The sequence below is a fragment of the Erinaceus europaeus genome, chromosome 7 (genome assembly GCF_950295315.1).
Source record: "Erinaceus europaeus chromosome 7, mEriEur2.1, whole genome shotgun sequence".
In the NCBI taxonomy this organism is placed as follows: domain Eukaryota; kingdom Metazoa; phylum Chordata; class Mammalia; order Eulipotyphla; family Erinaceidae; genus Erinaceus; species Erinaceus europaeus.
Genome location: NC_080168.1, coordinates 84594934 through 84615902, shown reverse-complemented (window position 1 = coordinate 84615902; position 20969 = coordinate 84594934). Strand labels below are relative to the sequence as shown.

The 20969-nt window shown below is 44.2% G+C and overlaps 1 protein-coding gene across 1 annotated transcript in view; it reads right to left on the bottom strand.

The window, feature by feature from the left end:
• The window catches only part of FOXO1 (forkhead box O1), a 113627-nt gene extending 110561 nt beyond the window's left edge, over window positions 1-3066 (bottom strand). Inside the window, exon 1 of the mRNA XM_060194896.1 lies at window positions 1970-3066. Within this exon, the coding sequence (XP_060050879.1) occupies window positions 1970-2614 (645 nt within the window). The 5' untranslated portion in view covers window positions 2615-3066. The remainder of the gene's footprint in view (window positions 1-1969) is intronic.
• Window positions 3067-20969: the final 17903 nt, after the last annotated feature.

Here is a 20969-nt window from a genome sequence, read left to right as displayed (position 1 = left end):
CCCTCCTCTCTTCATTTCTCTCTGTCCTATCCAACAACGACGACATCAAATAACAACTACAATAATGAAACATCAAGGGCAACAAAAGGGAATAAATAAACAAATAAATAAATATAAATAAATAAAAAAGTATCAAATGGGGGACAGGAGGTGTAGCTCAGTAGGTAGTGCACATGCTTTGCATGTATGAAGCCCTGAGCTTGATGCCAGGCACCGAAACCAAATAAATGGCAATAGATATTAAAAGTTCAAATTATATTCTTAATTTAAGAAGACGCAAGCCTAGAAATAATCCTAAAACTCTGCCTTTCTTAGTGCTTAAGAAGCAAGCTAAGTGAAGTAGGTGACATTCATACCCAAAGACTTAAATATGGTGTTACATACACATTAAACTTTGCCTGACAAAAATGGAGGGGTTTTTTTAATGGCAGTGCTTTAGTATCTAACTCAAATAGGACTGACAGATGAACAACTAAGAATCTGAATTCAAACGTTAAATAAAACTGAATTTAGCAGACATTTCTGATTTTGTAGCTTAAAAGTATTCCGCCAAAAATAAAATTTCAGCAACCCAAGAGATTAAAACGTGATAGTAGAGCAAAGGATTTGCATGATAGGCAGATTCGACGCTGTGTACTACGAACAGCGAGGTGAGTGGTGCTCTGGTCAAAGAAAAAAGGGGGAGGGTGAGAAGAAAAAAGAACAAATACGAGTTTGGGGGGGGAGGCATTTTTATCTTTGCTGAAACTCTTAGTAAAGCCACACATAATGCCTGATAATGATTTTGTAAGTGGTACTTTTAATCTTAAACGCACTTTGGGAAAAATAAAAAATCCTGGCTCCTTCCCCAGGGACTTCAAGACAAAGTGAGTAGCTTGACCTTTGTGACACACATTAACCACAGGGATGACAGTGTGTCAAACAACCTTGGTGTAACACATGAGAGTAAAATCCATCTGTCATGCTATGCAGCCAGGATGCCGGTCAACGGAACCAGGGAGCCCTCGCACCTACTTCTCCGCCTGTGACAGCGCCGGGCTGTCAGCGTGGACACCGGGTCTCCCCCGGGCGCCCCGCCCCCGCCTCCCGGAGAAGCTGCGAGTCCCTCCAGATCACTGGCTGTCCAGTGGCACCTCATGTCCATCCAACGCGGCCTGAGGTCCCGACTTGCCCGATCCCCCTAAGAGCAGCGCTACTCCCACTGCCTCCAAGTACTAGTCCCCGAGCTTCCTGCCTCGTCCGGGTCCGAGTCTACACCGCACGGAGCAGCGGAGGCGGCAAGTGTGGGGGGAGGTGGGGGGGCACGCTTGTGCCGTAAGGGGTGCAGTCCCGGTCCGGGTAGCTAACTCAACTTTAGGGGCGCGTCCGGGGCGGGAGCAGCTCCCGCTGCCCGATCCCGCCGGGCCTGGCGGCCCTTTAAAGGCTCCGGCTTCCTGCGCCGCCGCCCCTCCCTCTCTTGCTCCCTCCCCGCGGACGCAGCGCCGCCCCCGCGCGGCCGGCCAGGCCGAGGGTCACACTTGAACTTGCGCTCCCGCGGCACCCCGCGCTCCACAGGCGGCGCCCCCGACCACACGTGCCGGCGGGCGGGCGCACGAGCGGGGGGCTCCCCAGTCCCATACCCGGTAGAAACCTTAGCGCAGCCTCTCCACCTGCGGCCCCGGCCTCCCCGGTTCCCGCCTCACCCCGAGGTCCCGCAGCGAAAGGAGGCGGCTGAAAGTCGGGGGTCTGGGAGGAGGGGTGCGCAGCGCCGCGTGCACCTCCCCCGCGGCTGCTTCACTCGCAAACTTTTCCTCCCTCCTCAGGTCCCCGTCCCGGCCGACTCGCTTCACCCCCTCGGCTCCGCACTGCCCCCGCCCCGCGCCGCCCCGCGACCGCTCTCCGCCGCCCCTCCCCGCCCCGCACCTGCCCCACCGCGACCCCGAGCGGGAACCGAAGTCCCCGCAAGCCCCTCTCTCTCTCGCTCGCTCACCTTCCAGCCGGCCGAGCTGTTGCTGTCGCCCTTGTCTTTGAAGTAGGGCACACTCTTGACCATCCACTCGTAGATCTGTGACAGCGTGAGGCGCTTCTCGGCCGAGCTCTCGATGGCCTTGGTGATGAGATCGGCGTAGGACAAGTTGCCCCACGCGTTGCGGCGGGACGAGCTGCTCTTGCGGGGCTGCCCCGCCAGCGGCCCGGCGGCGGCGGGGGGCACGGGCGGGTGCGGCGCCAGCGTTCCGGGCGGCGGCGGCGGCGGCCCCGGGTGCAGACAACCCGCCTCCGGGCCCTGGAAGTCCCCGCACAGTCCCCCCGTGGCGGCCGCCGCAGCAGCAGCCGCCGCGGCCACTGCCGCCGCCGCGGCCGCGGCCGCCGCCACGGAGCCGGGCGCCTGCGGGAAGTCCGCGCTCTCCTCCAGCAGACTCAGGCTGCCCATGAAGTCGGCGCTGACAGCCGACACCGGGGGCAGGCCCGCCGCGGCGTCCGGGTTGCTGGCCGCGCCGCCCGACGGCGCCGGGCTGGAGGTGGCCGAGCTGGACTGGCTGAACTCCGGCCTGGGCAGCGGCCAGGTGCACGAGCGCGGCCGGGGCAGCGGCTCGAAGTCCGGGTCGGTCTCCACCACCTGAGGCGCTTCGGCCATGGTGACCCCCGCCCCTCCCCCGCCGCGGGCGAGGCGAGCGGAGGGCGCAGCGCCGGGGCCCCGAGGGCAGGGGACGCGGAGAGCCGGGCCGGGGTCGCGGCCACCGGGGGGCCGGAAGCCTGGGGGAGGGCGCGGGCGGCGGAGTGCAAGCGCGAGCCCCTAACTTAACTTCGCGGGTCCGTCCACATCGAGCCTCCCGGGGTGCGCTGCACGGATGGGACGGCAGGCCCGAGTCTCCTGTTCGTGCTGCGCTAACGTCGCGCTCCTGCTGACGGAACCGGCAGACGGGCGGACGCCGCGGGCCGCTCGCTCCCTCGCACAGGCGGCGCGACGGCGGCGCTGCTGCCTGTTGAATGTGGCGGCGGCAGCGGCGGCGGCAGCAGCAACTACGCGGCCGCCCGACTTACGGGATCTGCTACCGCCCCCCGCCCGCGGCGGCGCGCGCGGCAGCCCGCCCCTGACGGACGGCCGAAGCTGCCAATGAGCACGCGGCGCCGCCGCCCAGGCAACCAATGGCCGCCCGCCCGGGTGGGGGCCGGTTTTCCACTGGGAGGCGGCAGTGGGTTGGTGGGGGGAGCGGGGTGTTTTTCTGTTTCACACACTTTATTTTTTTCTAGTCTGTTATTATTTTCTGATGATTCTCAAGTATTCTTGTGAGTCTCTCGCCCTCTCAGTGTTTTGATTGCTAGGAGGCAAACCAGCGAGGAGGCGGCGGCGACACTTTTGTTTACTACGGAGGAGCAAGCCGAGTACTCGCGGAGCCGAGGTGGAAGGAGTCGCTCGCCGCGCTCGGCCCCCGCCTGGCCCGGGGCGGGGCGGGGCGGGACGGCACGGGGCGGGGACCCGGCGAGCTGCGCCCCGGGGGCGGGCGGAGGCGGCCTCGCGGAGCCCGAGTGGGTAGTTCGCTCTCGCTCCACCCGCGACCTCAAGGCAGAGAAACGTGGGGAAGTCGGCGGGGTTTGTTTTTGTTTTTGCTTCCCACCCCCGGACCCGCGATCTGTCCGCGGTCGCACACACACAGACGCGGACTGAACCGGCCGCGAAATCCGCGCTGGAGGTGCCCTTGCCGCCCCCACCCGCCGCTGAGCCCCAGCAGTCGGTCGGTCCAGGCCCAAGCCGTCTGTCCGGCCCGGCGCCCACCCACCCGGGTCACCCCATCCTTGGCCACCACGAGGCTGGAATCGAGGGCAAGGTGCACCCAGATCCAGAAGCACCTTAGTCTGGATTCACACGGACCTACAGAGCCAGAGTTCTCTGTGGGAACTTCAGGGCGGGAACATCAAACTGTCCCCTGACTCTGTACGAGGAGGCTGACGGGGTCCCAGGAAGAGCATTTGGGGGGGGGGTGTCATTTCGTTACTCACAAACCTACCCCCGTTAAGTTTGTGTGTCTGTAAAGTCTCTGCTCTTAAGAATGTAAGTGGTAAGAATCAAACTGCTAGAGGCCCAGGTTCTTTAGTGGACTTGCTTCGTGCTTCAATGCCTCCCGCAGACCCCACCTTTCCTTCTGGGGCTCCAGGTCCAGAATGCCCAGTGGAGATCAGTGGGAGGCAGAGGTAGCCAGGTAATGGCTCTGTGTCTCAGGAGTAGACAGTTTTCAAGTTTTGCTCTGCTCTGCTCTGCTCTGCTCTGCTCTGCTCTGCTCTGCTCTGCTCTGCTTTTCCTTTTAGAGGAGGAATATGGAAAGCCTTTCCTTCCAGAAAGATAGGAGATTGACAGCACGTTTTTATTGCAACTCCCAATTCTAAAATAGCCCCTTTCGTGAATAACTCTTCAGCTGACAAAGTAGGCCTCTCCTACAGAAGCTTGAAAAGACTTGGAGGGTTTTTTTTTTTTTTCTTCCACGACATTCTCAGCAACATCTCCCAGTTCCAGGTTCCTATTCCTTCACAGTCTATTTATCATGACAATTTCCTACTGTTTTTTGGCAGTGGTTGAGTTAGGGATCCAGAGCATACAAGGTTTCTCCCCGCCCTCCTGTAAAGCAATGTGTTGGTATATACTATCAAAATTGGGCGGTTCAAACCTCCTCAACCAGCCGCTAGGGGACCTCAGTAGCCCAGGTGATAAATTCAAGGACAGTCAAAGTGCAACTCCTCATCCTTTCCAATTACTTTGTGGCTCTATGGAGATGCTCTGCAAAGACTGCTCCCAATTGAGACCGCCCGCCGCACCCTCATAGGCGGTGCCCTAGTGGATCAGATTTGGCAACGGTAGCCAGTTGCAAATTTCAATTCTGATTTTTTTAGTGCCTCAGTCATAGGAGAGTAGGGATTTTTCTTTCAGACATTACCCAGATCCTTGAAATTTTTTGGCTGTCATTACTGATTTTTTTAACGTAGTAGTTTGCTTTTCTTTTGGCTTTTTTATTATTATTGAAGAGACAGAGAAATTGAGAGGGGAGAGGGAGGTAGGAGTGAGAGAGACAGTGATACCTGCAGTACTGCTTCACCAATCGTGAAGCTTTCCCTCTGCAAGTAGGGACCAGGGCTTGAACCTGCATCTTTGTGCACTGTAAAGTGTGCACTTAACCAGATGCAACACCACCTGTCCTCTTCTTTTGTCTTTTTTTAAAAAAAAGAATGACTAGGAGCGATTTTGCAGTTTAAAACAGGACGAACTTTGGTGTTTAAAACAGTGCATGTTTCATGTAATGCAAAGACTTCTTGGCAGGCACTTCATACTAAGGTAGTAATTAGGAGTCTACAAGTCAAGAGGTGTCAGCAAAACTAACCGTTTGGGTTTCTGCATGTGGAAAAGAGCATAAAGAATATGTGATAGCCATTAATGTGTACTGCCATTTGTTTTTAAGGAAATTCAGCCCTCATATTAAAAATAGAAAGATCAGATTAGTTTGAAGTGGCATTAAAAAGCCAAAACTCAGGAGTCGGGCAGTAGCACACGTGGTGCAAAGGCCAAGGACTGGTCTAAGGGTCTCAGTTGGAGCCCCCGGCTCCCCACCTACAGGGGAGTCCCTTCATAAGCTGTGATGCAGGTATGCAGGTGTCTTTCCCCCTCTCTACCTCCCCTCCTCTCTCCATTTCTCTCTGTCCTATCCAATCACAACAACAATAATAACTACAACAATAAAACAACAAGGGCAACAGAAGGGAATAAATATTTTTTTAAAATATTTTTAATTTTAAAAAGAGCGAAAACTCTGGGGGTCAGGCGGTAGCGCAGTGGGTTGAACGCATGTGGAGCAAAGTACAGGGACCTGGGTAAGGATCCCAGTTAGAGCCCCCGGCTCCCCACCTGCAGGGGAGTCGCATCACAGGCGGTGAAGCAGGTCTGCAGGTGTCTATCTTTCTCTCCCCCTCTCTGTCTTCCCCTCCTCTCTCCATTTCTCTCTGTCCTATCCAACAACAAACGACATCAACAACAACAATAATAACCACAACAAGGCTACAACAACAAGGCCAACAAAATGGGGGCGGGATGGCCTCCAGGAGCAGTGGCCTCATGGTGCAGGCACTGAGCCCCAGCAATAACCCTGGAGGCAAAAAAAAAAAAAAAAGCCAAAACTCAGGAGCCGGGTGGTGGTGCAGCAAGTTAAGCGCACTTGGCACAAAGTGTTAAGAATCCCAGTTCAAGTCCCCAACTCCCTACCTGCAGGGGAGTTGCTTCACAAGCAGTGAAGCAGGTCTGCAAGTGTCTTTCTCTCCCCTCTCTGTCTTCCCCTCCTCTCTCAATTTCTCTTTGTCCTGTCCAACAACAATGACAGCAATAACAACAATAATAACAATGACGACGATAAACAAGGGCAACAAAAGGAAAAAAAAATTTTAAAGCCAAAACTCTTCCATTTATTACTGAAAAAAATGACTAATTGTACAGGGTTTTCAGTAATGTAGGAATACAAGAAGCAAATTAGCAACACAATCACATATATAAATTTGTGATCCATGTAGTATGATCTCAAATTTGATGATTTTTTAAAATTATTTATTCATGAAGAAGATAGGCAGAGCGAGAGAGAACCAGACACCATTATGGTACATGTGCACTGGGGACTGAACTCAGGTCTTCATGCTTGAAAGTCCAATACTTTATCCATTGCTCTACCCCTGTACCATGATGCTACACAACTTTTTTTGTGAAAGTTAAACTTGTTTGACAACCAATAAAAAAAACTAGTTGAGATATGTTTTTGATATATTTATGACAGAAAGAGAAGGAAAGAGATTGAGACCAGAACTTGACTCTGGTTTATGGTAGTGCTGGGAACTGACTGACTGACTGACTGACTTATGGAACCTCAGGCATTCAAATCGAATATAATAGCACATTGAACTATCTCCCAAACTGGTTAAGATATTTAAATAAATAAATTGACTTGAAGCAGACACAAGTACCTACAGCACCAGTATCCCTGAAATATAGTTCAAAACTACATGTAAAAAGGTACTGACAGCTGCCTATCATACTGTTGTATGTATCAATCTACTGAACTGTAGAATGCTGGTAAATATTTGACTTGTTTTTAATACTCAGTGGTCATGGCCTATTCTGTGATGAATGACCTTCTGTAAATCATTTTTCATCTATGTAAGTGTACCTATTGGAGGAATTTTTATAAAGGAGATTGCTGAGCCAGTCATTGAAGGCTTTTGTCATTTTGAGACATACTACCAAATTGCCTACTATAAAGGTTGTAACAAGCCATAAATGTTCTTTTCAAATAGGCCCAGAGAATGTTCAAGTTGACAGAAAGCTTGGAAATCACCTTGGTGATGGCCTTTAATTCATAAATGGGGAAATTGAGGCACACAGAGAAAGATCAATTCATTTTCCCAGGGTCACACAATGAAAGTGTTACGTGCCAGAGATGGAGTTCAGATTTCTTGCTTTTCCATCAGCAGTCTTAATACACGAATGAAAAATTACACATACCCTGGAATCCCAAAAGGCAATAGTAATTTTAAAACATTGTGTTTCAGTTTCTTCTAGTCAATTCCACAGATTTTCATAGTTTTAGTTAGATGAACTCCACTAAACTGAATGAAGGTATGACTTAAAACTTACAGAGTGTCGCCAGTGTGTTGTGAGAAAGCCGCTAAACAAAGAAGGTAAAAAAAAACCTAGGACCAAAGCGCCCAAGATCCAGCTTCTTGTTACTCCATGTGTTTTGCAACACAAACGTCAACACATTGCTCTGAAGAAACAAGCACTAAGAAAAACAAGGAAGAAGCTGCAGACTATGCTAAGCTTTTGGCCAGAAGAATGAAAGAGGCCAAAGGAAAGCATCAGGAATAGATTACAAAGCGACGAAGGCTATCTTCCTTGAGAGCTTCTACCTAAGTTCTGAATCTAGTCAAAAATGAGATTTTTAAAAGAGTTACAAATAAAACCTGGCACCAAGGAAAAAAAAAAGTTAGAGTGGAACTGGGTGGTAGTGCACCCAATAGTGTCATTTTAACCATATACAAGGATCCATATTCAAGTCCCTGGTCCTCACCTAATGACAAGCTTTATAAGCTGTGCAGCAGGTCTGCAGGTGTGTGTGTGTGTGTGTGTGTGTGTGTGTGTGTGTGTCTACCACTTTCCTCTCTGTCCAATCAAATAAAAGAAAGGGGAGGGGGGAATAGTCCCAGGTAATGGTGAAGTCATTTTTCAGGCACTGAGACCCAGCAGTTACCCTGATGGGAAAAATAAATGAATGACAAGGGCTAGAAAAATAGCTCACCTACATAGTGTGCCTGCTTTGCCATTCACACAATGCACATTTAGCCTGGCCTCCACTGCACTGCACTGGAGGAAGCTTTGTTGCTGTGTTGTCTTTCCCTCTCTCCCTCTGTTCTATCTTTCTATCTGAAAATGTCATCCCAGAGCAGTGAAGCCCCAGAGATGAAAATAAATAAATAAATAAATGATACAGGAAATCAGACACAAAAAGATGATGATCATAGTGAGATACCAGAAGAAAAATGGTTGCAAAACATCGAGGTTTGTATTATTCTTGTTTTAGCCAAGAGTGTAAATAATATATATATTATGTATATATATGTATGTATATATATATATATATATATTTTTTTTTTTTTTTTTTAACCAGAGCACTGATCAGCTCTGGGTTTGGGTGGTGCAGAGGATTGAACCTGGGACTTTGAAGCCTCAGGCATGACAATCTGTTTGTATAACCATTATGCTATCTACCCCTTCCCCATAAATATATATATATTTTCTCTCTCTTTGAAGGATCCCGAAGTATTTAAGTTGGCACTAGTTCTTTTTAAGGGGAAAAAGAAGTTGTTTGTTTTTTGGGTTTTTTTGGTATCTGTTGGGCATGTGTATGTAAGCACACATGAGGATGAGTACACACACTCATCGTGACTGCTTTGAAGGCTTTTTTCTTGTGATTATCGTTTCTGAGTCAGTGAATGTGACTACAGTGGGAAGAAAAATGTCTCATATCAGGTAAAAACATTACAATGAAGAGGAAGTTCATCTTCTCAAAAACCAATGGGGTTTTCTGGGTAATTCTTGCATCATCCTTGACAGGAAGGCTGAGGATGGTTCTCTTTGATCGATTCCCCACCAGAAACCCCTCACTACTAACACAATAATCTTTTATTTAAATTCTTACTTGTCAGCAAAAGTGACTTAAGTCCAATCTAGTGAGTAAGTAAAAAGTCTAAGTGTATACTTTTCATTCATGACACTAACTCCTTACTTCATGTTGCCTGTCCCCAATAGCTTCTTTTTGCAATATTTTGTCTGACTATTAGGAGTTAAGGGGCTGAGTAGCGGCGTATCTGGTTGAGTGCACATGTTACAATGTGCAGAGACCTCAGTTCAAGTCCCTAGTCCCCACTTGCAGGGGAAAAGTTTCACAAGTGGTGAAGCAGGGCTGCAGGTGTCTCTCTCCCTCTCTACCTACCCTTCCTCTCAATTTCTGGTTGTCTCTATGCAATAAATAAATAATAATAATAAAATTTAAGGAGTTAATGCTTCCAACTTAATACAGCCTTTAAAAATATTTTATGTATTTTATTTTAATGAGAGATACAGAGAGAAAGCTCAGAGCACTGCTCAGCTCTAGCTTATGGTGGTGCTGGGGACTGAACCTGGGACATCAGAGCCTCAGGCATAAAAGTCTTTTGCAGGAGTCCAGTGGTGGCGCAGCGGGTTAAGCACACTTGGTGCAAAGCACAAGGACCTGGCTAAGGATCCCAGTTAGAGCCCCTGGATCCCCACCCTCAGGGGAGTTGCTTCACAGGCAGTGAAGCAGGTCTGCAGGTGTCTGTCTTTCTCTCTCCCTCTCTGTCTTCCCCTCCTCTCTCCATTTCTCTCTGCCCTATCCAACAACGACAACATCAATAACTACAACAATAAAACAAGGGCAACAAAAAGGAATAAATATATATATTTTTTAAAAAGTCTTTTGCATAGCCACTATGCTATCTCCCTAGCTCTTAATAAAAACTTTATTCAGTTTAACCTTAGAAAATAGTGATCTTGGGGGCCAGGCAGTGGCACATCTGGTTAAATGAACACACTACAACATACAAGGACTTGGGTTCAAGCCCCTGTCCTCATAGGCAAGGGGAAAAGCTTCATCATGAGTGGTGAAGTAGAACTGTAGGTGTCTCTCTTCCCTTCTCTATCTCTCCCTCCCTTCTCAATATCTATCATTATCAATAATAAATAAAATTTTAAAAAAGAAAATAATAATCTTGTGTTTTTTGAACTAATGTCATGAAAGCTGGCATATTAAGTGCTAGCAATAATGATTTCAAAAGTTGTCATTCATTTTACTTGACAGAGACTTGCCTTTAGACTTCATCACTCAGCAGATAATAGCAGAACACTTACTGTGTGTATGTCAGCTGCTGTGCATCTCAGAGTCCATTCTTTGGCTCTGATTCATTCTGTTTGTCAGTTGTCCTGAAAAATCAAGTCCAGGGCCTCATACATGCAAAGCAGGCTTAATACCACTAAACTGCATCCTCAGCCAAAGTCTGCTGTTTTGACAGCAAATTCTTTTTTTTAATTTTTATTTATTTAATTTTTAAAATTTTTTTAGTTTATTTATTTTACCAGAGCACTGCTCAGCTCTGGCTTATGGTGGTGTGGGGGCTTGAACCTGGGACTTTGGAGCCTCAGACATGAGTTTCTTTGCATAAGCATTATGCTATCTACCCCCAAGTTCTTTGCAAATATAAGTAGTTTATTTTATTTTGCTCTGTGACAATTTTGATGTCAGACTCAAGACTATGTCACTTTCTATATAACCAGCAAGGCATATTAAAATGGTTTATTTGGATACTGCTGAGGAGGTGGCTCAGTAGAATTTGCATGCATAAGGCCACAGATTTGATCCCCAGCAGCACATTTATGCTGAAGTCTTCTCTAGTGCTTTTCTCTCCCCCCCGCCTCAAATAAATAAATCTTATACTTATATACTTATGGGGTGGGGCAGGTATGGAAATAAAACAGCAGTTTACACAACACTTTAAGGTTAAATCTCTGGCACTACCATAAATCAGAGCTAAGCAGTGCTCTGCTTTGGAGAAATCACACACAGAGAGATATACACACACACTTGATAGATACCACAAATACTAAGACGGGAAAATTTTTACAAAGAAAAAAGATTTCAGCTTGAGAGGCAGCACAGTGTCGAGTTTGCATGGAGGAGGTCCTGAATTTGATCGCCAGCACATCCCATGCCAGAATGATGCTCATCATCATCTCTCTCCTCTATCTCTCATTCTCTTGTTAATAAATGAGTCTTGAAAACAATGAAACAAGATTATGAAAGAAGTCTTTTTTTATTATTGAGTCAATATGTAAATATTTTTCTTCTGATAGATGATGAGGTATTTAAGCTGGCAAATATTAAAAATATCATCATTGCTAAGGTAAGAGGGAAAGGGTAGAAGAGGATGTAATTTGGTGACTGTGGTGTACAGACACCTATCATGGGGATATTAGAAATTGTACCCATGTGACAACAGCCTTTTAAGTCACTTACCTTTAAATGATTTGGTAGGTAAGGAAAAATAAGATAAGACAGAAAAGCTAAGTAAATGTCATCTGCAGGCATTGGGAAGTTGGGCTCTGGCCACATAGCCTGAGAGTTGGTATGATCTTGCTCTTGATAGACAAAAGACACAGGCCACAATAGACTTGCTGGTTATGAATAAAGACCATGCTGACCAACCTGAACCTGGAGAGAAGCACTGAGCAAGTCATGAGCCAAATTGTTTCCAGTTCCATTGTGAACAGCTGATGTTTGTCAGCATCAATATGGAAGGACCTTCAATCAAGTGTCTTCAAACATTGGTGAGAGATGACCTGTGGAGTACTTACTCTACAGGAACAGTAAAATGTATTTGAGGATAACCTTAATGACCAACAAGAGAGAATGGCTAGTTAAATAGTGATATATACGGATAGAGGACTTCCTGTGGTGGGGCTACAAGCAGCAGCAGATCTCTTTCTCTTCTCTCCTCTCCTCTCCTCGCCCTGATCAATTAGGAATACCAAAGGAGACCACCTGGGACCGAAACAAGACAGGACTAGAATGACTACAGGAACCCACCAAATCACTGGTGAATGCAAACATGTGTGGCTGGTGACAGAGAGGAGCCTAGGGAGAGATTAAGTGGCTGGTAACAGTCTGGCAGTTTATCACTTGAGACACCACCTCCAGTCTGTTCCACCAACAAGGGGACAGCTGAAGGGAGGAGAGGACACCCTGGAGACTCACCAAGTTCAACTCTGAGTCTCCATTGCTACCGCCCTCAGAATCTGGAGCAGCAGTAGGGAGGGACACCAGGGGACAGAGATCTAACCAGAAAACTCAGAAGAAGACCTATACCTCCAAGGCATAGCGGTGGGGCTGTGAAAGTCTCTCTGCATAACCACTGGAGTATCTCTGCCACACCCTGTTTTATCTCTTATTCAGGAGTCAGTGATTAAGCTAAGAAGCCTACTTATAGTTTAAAAGCCCTTAAGCTCCCATAGCCTACAGGGAAGGAAAAAAAAAAAAAGAGGCTTTTAAACCACTGAGCTCCAACTCAGGGATTAAAATATTATTGAAACAACTGTTAACTTCCACCACTGTGAACCCTTTAATTACCTTACTTAGACACAAGTCAATCCAGGCAATAGTGATCAGTAATTTGGAAAGTACTGAGAGAGGGAACTCATAACATAATATATATAATGGTTAAACCAACAAAAAGAAATATTGGAGAAACGAACCAGGACAAGAGTCCAGCTAAAAGCCCCCCAAAGGGTGAAGCACGAAATAATGAGTTCAACATCCAAACACTAGCTAAGGAAATAATCACAGGAGTGAGTAAAGAATTTGAAAGAATTGTAATCAAAAATACAGGAACAACAGATGAGACTCTGGAAGAAAACATTAAATATTGGCAGAATTCTTTTCCGCATAAATTTTAACGACATTTTCAATGAAACGAATCCAATTACAAAGAAGACTAAGGCAAATATAAACCTATGGGACTACATCAAATTAAAAAGCTTCTTCACAGCAAAAGAAACCACTACCCAAACCAAGAGACCCCTCACAGAATGGGAGAACATCTTTACATGCCATATATCAGATAAGAGTTTAATAACCAACATATATAAAGAGCTTGCCAGACTCAACAACAAGACAACAAATAACCCCATCCAAAAATGGGGGGAGGACTTGGACAGAATATTCACCACAGAAGAGATCCAAAAGGCCAAGAAACACATGAAAAAATGCTCCAAGTCTCTGATTGTCAGAGAAATGCAAATAAAGACAACAATGAGATACCACTTCACTCCTGTGAGAATGCCATACATCAGAAAAGGTAACAGCAACAAATGCTGGAGAGGGTGTGGGGTCAAAGGAACCCTCCTACACTGCTGGTGGGAATGTCAATTGGTCCAACCTCTGTGGAGAATAGCCTGGAGAACTCTCAGAAGGCTAGAAATGGACCTACCCTATGACCCTGCAATTCCTCTCCTGGGGATATATCCTAAGGAACCCAACACATCCATCCAAAAAGATCTGTGTACACATATGTTCTTGGCAGCACAATTTGTAATAGCCAAAACCTGGAAGCAACCCAGGTGTCTAACTACAGATGAGTGGCTGAGCAAGTTGTGGTCTATATACACAATGGAATACTACTCAGCTGTAAAAAATGGTGACTTCATCATTTTCAGCTGATCTTGGATGGACCTTGAAAAAATCATGTTGAGTGAAATAAGTCAGAAACAGAAGGATGAATATGGGATGATCTCACTCTCAAGCAGAAGTTGAAAAACAAGATCAGAAAAGAAAACACAAGTAGAACCTGAACTGGAATTGGCATATTGCACCCAAGTAAAAGACTCTGGGGTGGGTGGGTAGGGAGAATACAGGTCCATGAAGGATGATAAATGACATAGTGGGGGTTGTATTGTTAAATGGGAAACTGGGGAATGTTATGCGTGTACAAACTATTGTATTTACTGTTGAATGTAAAACATTAATTCCCCAATAAAGAAATAAATTTAAAAAAAAAAGAAAACATTAATTATCGCAAGGTTATTAAGAGAGCTGAAAGCTGAAATAGCTGAGCTAAGAACACAACTAGCTAAAACATTATCAGAACAGGGTAACAAAATAGATGACCTCCAGAAAACAGTAGAGGGCAGAGAGAATAGAATCAAGGAGGCTGAAGATAGAATTAGCAAGATCAAGGATGAATTAGAGACAACTAAAAAAGAAGTAAGAGATCTCAAAAAGAGATTAAGAGATGCTGAAAACAACAACAGAGTCCTATGGGATGACTTCAAAAGAAACAATATATATGCATTATTGGCTTACCAGAGGAAGAAAGAGAGGGAGAGGAAGAAAGCATTCTTCAGGCCATAATAGCTGAAAACTTCTCTAGTCTAGACAACATCAAAGACATAAAGATTCAAGAAGCCCAGAGGGTCCCAGACAGAATTAACCCAGACTTAAACACACCAAGACACATCATACTTAGAATCAAAAGGAATAATGATAAAGAAAGGATCCTGAAGGCTGTAAGAGAAAAACAAAGAGTCACCTACAGAGGAAAACCCATAAGATTGGGAGCAGACTTCTCCATACAAACACTACAGGCCAGAAGAGAATGGCAAGATAGCTATTGAGTGCTCAATGAGAAAGGCTTTCAACCAAGAATACTATATCCTGCTAGACTGTCATTCAGACTAGATGGAAGCATCAGAACCTTCTCAGACAAGCAACAGTTGAAGGAATCAACTATCACCAAGCCTGCCCTGAAAGAAGTTCTGAAAGGTCTCTTATAAACAATCAGACCACCATAAATAGGACATATATCAGAACACTCTGAAACTCTACAAGAATGGCGTTAAAATATCTTCAATCTTTGATATCAATAAGTGTCAATGGCCTGAATTCACCTATTAAAAGACACAGAGTAGGAAGATAGATCAGAAAACACAACCCAACAATATGCTGTCTACAGGAAACCCACCTAACTCAACAAGACAAACCCAGACTTAAAGTGAAAGGATGGAGAACTATCATACAAGCCAATGGCCCACAAAATAGGGCAGGAACAGCTATTCTTATATCTGACACGATAGACTTTAAAATAGATAAGATTAAAAAAGATAGGAATGGACACTACTTAATGCTCAGAAGATCAGTCAATCAAGAGGACTTAACAATTATTAACATCTATGCAGCCAATGAGAAGCCATCTAAATACATCAAACATCTACGGAAAGAGCTACAGCAATATATTAACAGCAACACAGTCATAGTAGGGGACTTCAACACTCTCTCAACTTGACAGATCATCCAGGCAGAAAATCAATAAAGACATAAGGGAGCTAAATGAAGAGATAGATAAACTAGAACTATTGGACATTTTCAGAGTCATTCATCCCAAGAAACTGGAATACATATTTTACTCTAATCCACATGGGTCATTCTCAAGGATAGACCATATGTTAGGCCACAAAGACAGCATCAGCAAATTCAAGAGCATTGAAATCATCCCAAGCATCTTCTCAGACCGCAGTGGAACTAAACTAACACTTAACAATCAACAAAATATTAATAACAGTCCCAAAATGTGGAAGCTCAACAGCACACTTCTTAACAACTTCTGGGTGAAAGAGGAAATAAAGGAAGAAATCAAAATGTTTTGAGAGTTCAATGAAAATGAAGATACAAGCTATCAAAATATTTGGGACACAGCTAAGGCAGTCCTAAGAGGGAAGTTCCTAGCTATACAAGCACACATTAGGAAACAAGAAAAAGCAGAAATAAACAGCCTGATTGCACATCTTAAAGATCTACAAGAAGAAGAACAAAGGAACCCTAAAGAAACCAGAAGGACAGAAATCACTAAAGTTGGGGCAGAAATAAGTAACATTGAGAATAAGAAAACCACACAAAAGATCAACGAAAGTAAACGTTGTTTTTTCAAAAGAGTGAACAATTGACAAACCTTTAGCCTGACTCACAAAACAAAAAAGGGAGAAGACCCAAATAAATCGGATTATAAATGAAAGAGGAGATATCACAACAGACACCGCAGAAATTCAACATATCATGCGAGGCTTCTATGAACAACTATATGCCACCAAGCTAGAGAACCTGGAAGAAATGGACGATTTCCTAGATACCTACGGACTTCCAAAATTAAATAAAGAGGAACTAGATAACATGAACAGGATCACCACAGCTAATGAAATTGAAACAGTTATCAAAAATCTCTCCAAAAATAAAAGTCCTGGACCAGATGGTTTTACAAATGAATTCTACAAAACCTTCAAAGAAGAACTAATACCGCTACTTTTAAAAGTCTTCCAGAAGACTGAAGAGACTGGAATACTCCCTACCAGCTTCTATGAAGCCAACATCACTCTGATACCAAAAGCAGACAGGGACACAACCAAAAAAGAAAACTACAGACTATCTCTGATGAACATAGATGCTAAAATACTGAACAAAATTCTAGCCAACCGGATACAGCAGTATATTAAAAAGATTGTTCATCATGACCAAGTGGGATTTATCCCAGGCATGCAAGGTTAGTTTAATATGCGTAAATCAATCAATGTGATCCACCACATCAACAAAAGCAAGAACAAAAACCACATGGTCATATCAATAGATGCAGAAAAAGCCTTTGACAAAATCCAACATCCCTTTATGATCAAAACACTACAAAAAATGGGAATAGATGGAAAATTCCTGAAGATAGTGGAGTCTATATATAGCAAACCTACAGCCAACATCATACTCAATGGTGAAAAACTGGAGGTACTTCCACTCAGATCAGGTACTAGACAGGGCTGCCCACTATCACTATTACTATTCAACATAGTGTTGGAAGTTCTTGCCATAGCAATCAGGCAGGAGCAAGGAATTCAAGGCATACAGATTGGAAGAGAAGTCAAATTCTCCCTATTTGCAGATGACATGATAGTATACACAGAAAAACCTAATGAATCCAGTAAGAAGCTTTTGGAAATCATCAGGCAATACAGTAAGGTGTCAGGCTATCAAATTAACATTCAAAAGTCAGTGGCATTCCTCTATGCAAACACTAAGTTAGAAGAAATTGAAATCCAGAAATCAGTTCCTTTTACTATAGCAACAAAAACAATAAAATATCTAGCAGTAAACCTAATCAAAGAAGTGAAAGACTTGTATACTGAAAATTATGAGTCACTACTCAAGGAAATTGAAAAAGATACAAAGAAGTGGAAAGATATTCAATGTTCATGGGTTGGAATAATTAACATCATCAAAATCAATATACTACCCAGACCCATATACAAATTTAATGCTAGCCCCATCAAGATCCCAAGCACATTTTTTAGGAGAATAGAACTAATGCTACAAATGTTTATCTGGAACCAGAAAAGACCTAGAATTGCCAAAACAATCTTGAGAAAAAACAACAGAACCGGAGGCATCACACTCCCAGATCTCCAATTGTATTATAGGACCATAGTCATCAAAATTGCTTGGTACTGGAACATGAATAGACACTCTGACCAGTGGAATAGAATTGAGAGCCCAGAAGTGAGCCCCCACACCTATGGACATCTAATCTTTGACAAAGGGGCCCAGACTATTAAATGGGAAAAGCAGAGTCTCTTCAACAAATGGTGTTGGAAACAATGGGTTGAAACATGCAGAAGAATGAAACTGAATCACTGTATTTCACCAAATACAAAAGTAAATTCCAAGTGGATCAAGGACTTGGATGTTAGACCACAAACTATCAGATACTTAGAGGAAAATATTGGCAGAACTCTTTTCCACATACATTTTAAAGACATCTTCAATGAAACAAATCCAATTACAAAGAAGACTAAGGCAAATATAAACCTATGGGACTACATCAAATTAAAAAGCTTCTTCACAGCAAAAGAAACCACTACCCAAACCAAGAGACCCCTCACAGAATGGGAGAACATCTTTACATGCCATATATCAGATAAGAGTTTAATAACCAACATATATAAAGAGCTTGCCAAACTTAACAACAAGACAACAAATAACCCCATCCAAAAATGGGGGGAGGACATGGACAGAACATTCACTGCAGAAGAGATCCAAAAGGCCGAGAAACACATGAAAAAATGCTCCAAGTCTCTGATTGTCAGAGAAATGCAAATAAAGACAACAACGAATACCACTTCACTCCTGTGAGAATGTCATACATCAGAAAAGGTAACAGCAACAAATGCTGGAGAGGGTGTGGGGTCAAAGGAACCCTCCTACACTGCTGGTGGGAATGTCAATTGGTCCAGCCTCTATGGAGAACAGTCTGGAGAACTCTCAGAAGGCTAGAAATGGACCTACCCTCTGATCCTGCAATTCCTCTCCTGGGGATATATCCTAAGGAACCCAACACATCCATCCAGAAAGATCTGTGTACACATATGTTCTTAGCAGCACAATTTGTAATAGCCAAAACCTGGAAGCAACCCAAGTGTCTAACAACAGATGAGTGGCTGAGCAAGTTGTGGTCTATATACACAATGGAATACTACTCAGCTGTAAAAAATGGTGACTTCACCATTTTCAGCCAATCTTGGATAGACCTTGAAAAAAATCATGTTGAGTGAAATAAGTCAGAAACAGAAGGATGAATATGGGATGATCTCACTCTCAGGCAGAAGTTGAAAAACAAGATCAGGAAAAAAAAAAAAAAACACACAAGTAGAACCTGAAATGGAATTGGCGTATCACACCAAAGTAAAAGTCTCTGGGGTGGGTGTGTGGGGAGAATACAGGTCCAAGAAGGATGACAGAGGACCTAGTGGGGGTTGTATTGTTATATGGGAAACTGGGGAATGTTATGCATGTACAAACTATTGTATTTACTGTTAAATAAAGAATTTTTTTTTTAAATAGTGATATACCTTAAGCTGGACTCTTAGAACCCAGGGAAACAGCATAATGGTGGTGCAAAAGACTTTTAAAAAATATATATGTATATTCTTAATATTTATTTATTTATTCCCTTTTGTTGCTCGTTTTACTGTTGTAGTTATTGATGTCATTGTTGTTGGGTACAACAGAGAGAAATGGAGAGAGGAAAGGAAGATGGGGGAGAGAAAGACACCTGCAGGCCTGCTTCACCAATTGTGAAGCGACTCCCTGCAGATGGGGAGCCAGGGACTGGAACCAGGATCCTTGTGCTGGTTCTTGTGCTTTGTGCCACATGCGCTTAACTGGCTGCACTACCACCCACTCCCGCAAAAGATTTTCATGTCTGAGGCTCCAACACCAAAGATTCAATCCCCAGCATCATCATATATGCCAGAGCTGAGTCTGAGTAGTGCTCTGGACTCTCTCCGTATCTTTCACCCACTCTTTCTCTCTTATTAATAAAATAAATAACTTTTTAAAAGTATACTCTTATGCATCTATTTAAAACAAAATGGTAGGGCATTTGTAATGACTTTCTGACAACACTAGTGATAACAGCATTCAAAAGGTTGGGAAGCACTGGTGTCAACAAAAAATATTAACTGTGGTTGGATCTGGGGTGATGGACTTACAGAAGATGCCAGTGGTTTATTTTTATTTTTTTATTCCCTTTTGTTGCCCTTGTTGTTTTATTGTTGTTGTTACTGATGTCGTCATTGTTGGATAGGACAGAGAGAAATGGAGAGAGGAGGGGAAGACAGAGGGGGGAGAGAAAGAGAGACACCTGCAGATCTGTTTCACTGCTTGTGAATCGACTCCCCTGCAGATGGGGAGCAGGGGGCTGGAACCAGGATCCTTCTGCCAGTCCTTGCGCTTTGCACCACGTGCCCTTAACCCACTGAGCTACCGCCCAACTCCCTAGATGCTAGTGGTTTAACACAACCCCATTGGTTTATAAGTAAGAAAACAGAATCACTGAAGAGTTTTGCAGTCTGCCCAAGGGTGTACAATTAGGCGAGCATTAGAACCAGAGGATGGATCTTTTTATGTGCAGGCCAAACTCTGCCTTTTTTTCCTGCTGCTTTTCACTATAGTACCTTTTCTAATAGGAGGGTTTCAGATTATTTGATGAAATTCAGTCATCCTTTTTTTTTTTTCCTTTTGCACTTGCCACTCTGTGCAGACTTTTCCAAGCAGAGAAAGTGCGAGAGGAAAGGAGAAAACATAGCATCTGTGCTCCCCCAGGGCCATAGCAACTCCTGTGTGGTGTGTCTTGGCTCCACCAGGGCTGTGTACTTGGCAAGGTAGGTTTCCTTCTTGGTGAGCTCTCTCCAGCCCTTAAGCTGCCTTAAACACAATGTTCCTAACTGTCCTTGAGACAAGAAAATAGCTTTCCCAAATCCTAAAGTGTACAACATTACAATTAAAACTTTTCCCTCAACTTTACGAATTCAAAGAGTTGCCATAAAATTAATGGATGGCCTGTGAAATTCCAAATTTTTTGAATGTCACAAATCTAAATTTTGCATGCATGCTTGAGACACAATGTGTTTTCACTATTTTATTTCTGTTTCATGTCATATTAACTCTCTTAACATGCTCTCCCCCCAAAAAGGGACATATGTAATTAAATAAGAAAATGCTGCTATGCAGAACACAGATGGTAATACATTTTTGGCAGAGAGGAAGTTTAACAAGACATTTTACTTATTTGCTTGGAAAACGAATATGTATGAATGTTAAAAGTTAATCAGTAAGAATTAATTGCTGTCTTATGATAATAATCAAGTTTCTTTAAGTCAAATCAAGCCCCCTATTCCTATAATATTGTAAGGGGGGAAAGGAGCCAAATGTGATTATAAACAAACTGCTAAGAGATTCCATGATAGTGATGAAAGAATGAAGGAAGAAGTTGTTAGCCTTTTATAGTAGTTGACTGTGTCAGTGTCA